General features: G+C 40.0%; 1 protein-coding gene across 1 annotated transcript; it reads left to right on the top strand.

Annotated features, from left to right (window-relative positions):
• The first annotated feature begins 1,258 nt into the window (after nt 1-1,258).
• On the top strand, nt 1,259-5,493 carry LOC306868946 (uncharacterized protein). Its single transcript, XM_079415428.1, has 4 exons — nt 1,259-1,377; nt 1,509-1,626; nt 2,522-3,362; nt 5,077-5,493. Exons 2-3 carry the CDS (start codon nt 1,551-1,553, stop codon nt 3,337-3,339), a joined length of 894 nt encoding a protein of 297 aa, XP_079271554.1. The 5' UTR covers nt 1,259-1,377; nt 1,509-1,550; the 3' UTR covers nt 3,340-3,362; nt 5,077-5,493.
• The last annotated feature ends 1,705 nt before the right edge of the window (nt 5,494-7,198 follow it).

Below are 7,198 nucleotides of genomic sequence, written 5' to 3'. Positions count from 1 at the left end.
GGGGAGGGATGGAGGGCCAGGTCCATGTGAAAGTGGAGGGACAGGGGACTGAGGCAGAGCGGGGGGAGCAGGGGGCGTAGGCGGAGCAGATGACCATCAGCGTAGAGCTAACGAGGCAGGTGACCAGGAGGACCAAGCGGGACCGGAACAGAGAGGTTAACAGGACAGGACAGGCTGAGAGGATCTGCATAAGCCTCGCTCACTCCTGACAGAAACATGGATATATTTGCATGACTTTCTAACACTTACAGATGAAGAATATACCTGTGATATGTCAGTATTGTACTGAGGAAACACAAACTCTCAAATGCATTAAACAGCACAAATATTAATATATTCTCTGTTTGTCATGGTGGACTGATTTGATCCATGATCGACATTAAAGGCTGCTTAAGAATAAGCGTGCACATCAAATTATCCTGACTCACCGAACCTGGATCAAATTAGTGAGATTGTGTGAACGTAATTAGTTGTTTATGGAATTGCGATGGTCTCCCAACAGATATTCTACTGACTATAAGTAATTTGGCAAGTACATGTCAATTTATTCTAACCCTGCTTACAGTCAACAGAATGTGTATATATATATATATATATATATATATATATATATATATATATATATATATATATATAAGTGTGTGTGTGACCCTGGAGCACAGAAGCAGTCATCAGTAACACAGGTATATTTGTAGCAATAGCCAACAATACATTGTATGGGTCTAAATTAGCCATATTAAAGGATATTAAATAAAAATCATGTTCCATGAAGATATTTTGTAAATTTCCTACCGTAAATATATCAAAACTTCATTTTTGATTAGTAATATGCATTGCTAAGAACTTCATTTGAACAACTTTAAAGGCGATTTTCTCAATATTTAGATTTTTTTGCTCCCTCAGATTCCAGATTTTCTAATAGTTGTATCTCAGAGAAATATTGTCCTATCCTAACAAACCATACATCAATGGAAATATTATTTATCCAGCTTTCAGATTTCAGATGCATACATCTCAATTTCTGATTAAGATTGGTTTTGTGGTCCGGGGTCACATACACACACACACACACTTATATATATGCAGTTTTGACAGAATCTCACACGATTCAGCAAATCTTCTCATGTCAAGCACACCGTTGAACGACATGTATTTCACCAATAATTCACCCCTAAATTCCTCTGTTTTTGTGCTCGTGTGTGAACAGGACTTTTATTTTGGTTCGGCGCCGTGACGTCACAAGACTGCGCCGCGCTCCGGTGTTTGTTGTGTTTCGACTGAAGGCAGTTTGTTTTTAAGCGTTTAAATGAATGCAATCCATTTAAGCGATTTTATGGGTTTTGCAAACTGTGTGGAATGACTTGATTATTATTTAAGGTACCAGTGTAATACGTTATATCGCGTGAATGCGTGTTCTCCATCAGTTCATCTTCATCATGTTTGATCAGCTAGAGTCCACTGCTCTCAGTCTGCCTGATTCTCTTATATTACTGTGATCTTAAACACAGACAGACTCCTGGAGATGTGACTGAGAGCCACGGGTCATAAAGATGGCCTTCATTAAAGAGGAGACTGAAGACAGACTGCGAGTGAAGCTGGAAGATGAAGATGATGATGATGGGATAGGTGTGTTTTCATTCTCAATGGTGTTGTGGAATACAAACTAACATATTTGTTATGGACAAAAGTGTTGGCACCCCCTTCTTTAGAACAGAAGAAGTTTCTAACAAAACTGTGGCAACAAAGATGGAAGCATAATTCACGTATTTAAAAACTGTATTTCCATCTCTGATGCAACAGTTTTGGACGTGTCTAAAATAACCGTACTCTTGTGTACAAGTCATTGGTGTTTGGTGATGAGTTTTTGGCTCAAGGTCTGCATATAAAGTCACACCAGAGGAGTTCAGCTGGGACCAGGACTGGGCTTTCTGCAGACCAGTCCAGTTCTTCCACACTGACTCAATCAATCATGTCTTTCTGAACCGTGTCTTATACACAGAGACACTGTCATGTTAGAATAGAAAAGGGTTCTGTCCAAACTGTTGCTATAAAATTAGAAGCACACAATTCCCTAGAATATCTTTATATGCTTAAACATTAAGATTTGTACTCATAGAAATTACTAAAGTAGTCAAACCTGTTCATTAGAAGGGGTGCCAATACTTTTGGAAATATAGTGTATGTGTTAGACTTTTAAGACCCTAAATACGTATACAAACTTGTGGGCATTCAATGACCCCTTTATGGGCTTCTTAAGAATAAAATCAAATTATCTTGACTTAAGCTGGATTGAATTAGTGAGATTGCGTGAACTACATTGTCATTTATGAAACTGCTTTAGTCCCGATTGATTTGTTAGGTTATTTCAAGTCAGGTTTTGGACTTTAATCCCTGCTTTTCTTAACATCTTTTATGAAACAGCCTCCACAAGCTGAGTTTGACATTCCTTAATAAATGGCAGATTTGGGCCATTGTTGCTCTTAAACAGGGTTTAACTTGTATTGGTCTCTTTTCATCCTAGACCTGATGGCAATAAAAGAGGAGGTTCAAAAGCAGTATAAGAAACAAGAGAAAGATCATGATTTCAGTGCTGGAGAGACTTCTTCCCAAAAACAGACTGGAGTTAGAAATGGTCTCATCTGCTCCGAGTGTGGAAGCTGTTTCAGGCATCACAGCGGCCTTTATGTCCACAGGAGGATTCACACCGGAGAGAGGCCTTTCGGCTGTCCTCAGTGTGGAAAACGGTTCACTCAGCAAGGAAGCTTTCAGAAACACATGAGAGCTCACAGCGGAGAGAAGCCGTACAGCTGTGAGCTGTGTGGAAGGAGCTTCGCAACACAACTCAGCCTTGACCGGCACATGAACGGCCACACGGGCGATAAGCCCTTTTCATGTGATCAGTGTGGGAAGCGCTTCAGACACAAAGTATCTGTTAATATTCACATGAAGATTCATTCAAGAGAGGAGCGTTTTATGTGTCAGCAGTGTGGAATGAGTTTCACAGACCCAAAGCACCTCAGGAATCATGTAATAACTCACGCTGGAGAGGAGCCGCACATGTGCCATCACTGTGGAAAGGGTTTAACCAGAAAACTCTCCCTTAAGCTCCACATGATGATTCACACTGGAGATAAACCTTACGGCTGCCAGAAGTGTGCAAGGCGTTTCAGACTGAAGTCAACCCTTAAGACTCACATGAGCGTTCACAGTGAAGAAAGGTCTTTCACCTGCCCGGTGTGTGGAAAGAGTTGCAAACGTAAAGGAAACCTTAAGCTTCACATGAGGCTTCACACGGGAGAGAGAGACGTTAAATCTGTCTCCAGTATCAGGAAGACCTGAAACAGCATCTGCAAACTCGTTCTGTAAGTGTGACCAGGTTTCCAAACAACAACTTTATAGTGACCGGGTTCGGAGAGCTGAAATAATTGACTGAAAGAGTGACATTTCTACCTCTTGGTGGCTTTCCTTTGTCAGGGACTGAAATGAGATTATTTTCCAGTTTTAAATGTGCCTCTGATCACAGATGACCAGTGTGGAGTTACACGAGTGTTTGAAAGAAAACCTGTTCTAAGGAAGAATAGTTTGCTTTTTGGGTTAAAAGATTTTCTTTAGGCTAAATGAGATTCGAATGGTGTGACAGTTAGAGATTAGACTGCACAGAGATAGAAATCTACATGACGCTGATACACACTACAGAAACTAGTGGCTTTAGAGCAACGTTAGGGCGACAGAATGATGGCCAAGTTTTGTGTTAACTATCATTTTAATCATTACATTACAAAATTAAAAAGATACTAATATTTAACGTCAAGCTGTGTGTTTTTGTAACATCAACGGTTTGTTTTTGGAGCAGGTAATTATAGAGCAAGGATCAGAATGAGGGTTGAAAATAACCATTTCCCACTTTTTTTGTGCAAAAAACTTAATTAACATTATAAGTAAACCTCAAGGAACTTATTAAAAATTAATAAAAAAAATGTCATCCCCCTTTTAAACATTGCTTTCACTTTAAAAAGGGGTAGGAGACCGAAAGAAACTCAGGGTGTAATGAAGAAGACCTGCTCCTAACCAGGTTGGGTTACCATGGTAACTGACTCGGAGTATAAGTTACCTCTCTTTAGAAGCGGGCTTGAATTACCTTGCTTTCTTGGGTTTGACTAACCCCCCATTCTGGAACGGAAAACCCAGAGTTTCCCTCATTCCAGGGTTAACTTAAGATCCTTTCTGAAACAGGCCTCTGGATCTAGATTCCTCAGCTGCATTGTAAATCTATTATGTTCAGTGAAATATTACTCATTCGCTTTTCAACTGTGTCATACTCTCTTTCATGATACACAATCCCAGGCTGTGGCTGGGCCACTCAAGTACATTCACAGAGTAGTGTATAGGCCACTCTTGCTGGGTGTTTAGGGTCACTGTCCTGCTGGAAGATGAAGCTTCTGCCCAGTCTGAGGTTCTGAATGCTCTGGATTGGGTTTTCATTAAGGCTATCTCTATATTTTGGTGCACTGCGCTTTTTTTTACTCTAACGAGTTCCTCAGGGTGTACTCACACAAGACGTTTTGCTCATGCCTGAGCAAGTGTGACCCATAAAGCCCAGTTAGTTTGAGTAGTGTGATCACTCTGTGCTCGTTTAGCCGTCCCTGGCCCGGCTGGAAGAGGTCGGCCACAGCATGATTCAGTCGGGCTCGGGCACGGCACGCATGTAGTGAGAGTAGGGATGTAACGGCATGAAAATTTCTTATCACAATTATAGTGACCAAAATTATCACAGTTATCAGTATTATCACGGTATTGTTAAATGTGCTGGAGATGTTCAAAAAGTACCGACACATAAATTTTATATGTAAAGTTTTATACTTAATCAACAAACAGCAAATGAAATGACTTTTTGTTTGCATAATCACTAAAACAATAAATGACCAATAATGTCTGGATTTTAAGTGACAACTTGACTGACACCAGTTTAATAGCGCTGTGGTAAGGGGGGCGTGGCTAGCGGAGTCTGCAGTGGGACAGGTTGGAGACGAGCGGTGAGTAAGTGCAAGATGACATCCACCTGTTTCTCGTTTGTAGTGATTGGCGTGGAGAGAAGAGAGGCAGAAGTGGCAGAGAGACAGACTGAGGACTCGGGGAAGACAACTGTGGCTGCGTTGCAGAGAACCACCAAAGTGCTGTGAACTTATGTTTATTGGAAGTGCCGGACAGCACGAGTGTTATTGTTTTGAAAGTATTGAATAATTTACCCGAGCCTCAGTCACTCCGACTTCTTCCTTCCTTCCCTCGAACTTTGTTAAAGCATGTTCAAATATCTCATGTAAATGATCAAATAAAGCTTTGAAAAAGTTTACTAAAAATGTAAACCTCACATTTCAGCCTTTAAAGAAAAGGGTTATGTCAAAATGATAATTGATTAATAAATGATTGTGTATTTTATCTGCTCCATAAATAATTCTAGATAGCTTATCTGAATTGATTAAATGTGTAGAATCCACATAAGCTTCTTTTTCATCAACCAGTCAATGTTTACAGCAGGGCATGGGACAACCGCGCTCGGGCTTGGTTAAAGGTAGAGGTGTGTGATATGATGACTTTTGATCGTGGACGATTAAAATGTCTCCACAATCTGCTTTTGAAGCAATATCGTAGTATTATGCTTCAGTGCACGTTCTATCATTTGCAGTTCTGACATCTCTGTCTCAATCTGCTGTACAACGTAACATACATTCACATGTTATCTCATCGCTAGAGTTACACTCAAGTAGTGTTAATTTCGTTAATGAAAATGACTAAATAAATTTGTTGACAACCTTTATTTTTTAAGATTGAGACGAGACGACATGGATATCAATAGACACTTACAGTGAATAAATCAGCATGCAATATCATTGACAAAAATAAGACAAGACTAGAATGTAGTTAAAAAAATAAAAACAAACCAAAAATCTCTCTTTATTTTCATCAACACAGCGACAGAGCATATTTACATATCATATTTCAAGCACGGTCATCTTTCATTCGTTGTGACAGCAACAGGACTCGGGTGAAAGAAAAGACCTGTGCCCGTATTCATGAAAAATCTTAGTGAAGAGTTGCTCCTAGTAACAAAATTCTAAGAAAATTCGTAGAAATGTGGGTGTTTCCTCTTAAAATTAAAGGAAAAATCCTAGTAAAGAAAAAAGTAATTCAGAAAGCATCTTAACCCTTAAAAGAGGTCTTAAGGTTCAAACTTGTTTGGAGTACGGACGAGGACTTTTAAGAGGGTTTAAGAGTTTCTTTAGCAGCGGAGATAATGGACGAAACATGAAGAGGGAGAAGAAATGTGTTGCACACAATGCATGACAGTGAGTTAATAAGACGCTACACATTAGATCGTGCAGGGATCATGTTTGTGACCGATCTTATTAAAGACATGCTAACATCTCAGACACCATGCAGAAATGCCGTAGCGCCAGAAATGGATGTAATTACGACATTAACATATTTGGCAACTGGGAAAATGCAACTATGCAGCAGTGATGATTTGGGTCTGCCACAACCTTCTATAAGCAGAGTGATCGCACAGACAATTACAGCACTTTCAGATCCTCTAATTGTTTCGCGGTTCATTGCGTTTACACTGGACAGTCCCACCTTGCAGGCTCAAAAAACAGCATTTATGCATATAGCAGGCTTCCCTGGTGTTGTCGTAGTAATTGATGGAACCACGTCTGAATTATTGCACCGTCAGAAAACGAGGATGCTTATGTAAATAGAAAAAGGTACCATAGCATAAACGTTCAAGTTGTTTTCAGTGCAGATTATAGGATTTTAGACATTGTTGCGAAATGCAACACATGATGCCAGGATACTGGCGGAGAGTGGCCTGAGACATCAAATTCAGAGAAAAACAAATGTGTTGCAGTATCATATGCTACTGTACTTCCCATAAATAGTCTACCGCTATGTATTGAAACTCTCAACTGAATTCTATTTGTTTTTATTAATTCACAGAGCTCACAAAAAAACACAGGCCATAGTTGAGCGAGGTTATTGGTCAGCTAAAGAGACGCTTTCACATTTTGCATGGAGAGGTGCGATTGGCGCCGGGAAAGGTCTGCAAAGGGATAACAGCCTGTGCAGTACATTATAACATCTGTAAAGCCAGACTAATTGTAGACCCTCCCGCGGACAATCAGACTGATGAAGAGGATGATGA

This window comes from Barbus barbus, assembly GCF_936440315.1.
Source record: "Barbus barbus genome assembly, chromosome: 4".
Taxonomy (NCBI): domain Eukaryota; kingdom Metazoa; phylum Chordata; class Actinopteri; order Cypriniformes; family Cyprinidae; genus Barbus; species Barbus barbus.
Note: the sequence above shows the minus strand (reverse complement) of the source record. Positions and strands in the feature narration are given on the sequence as shown.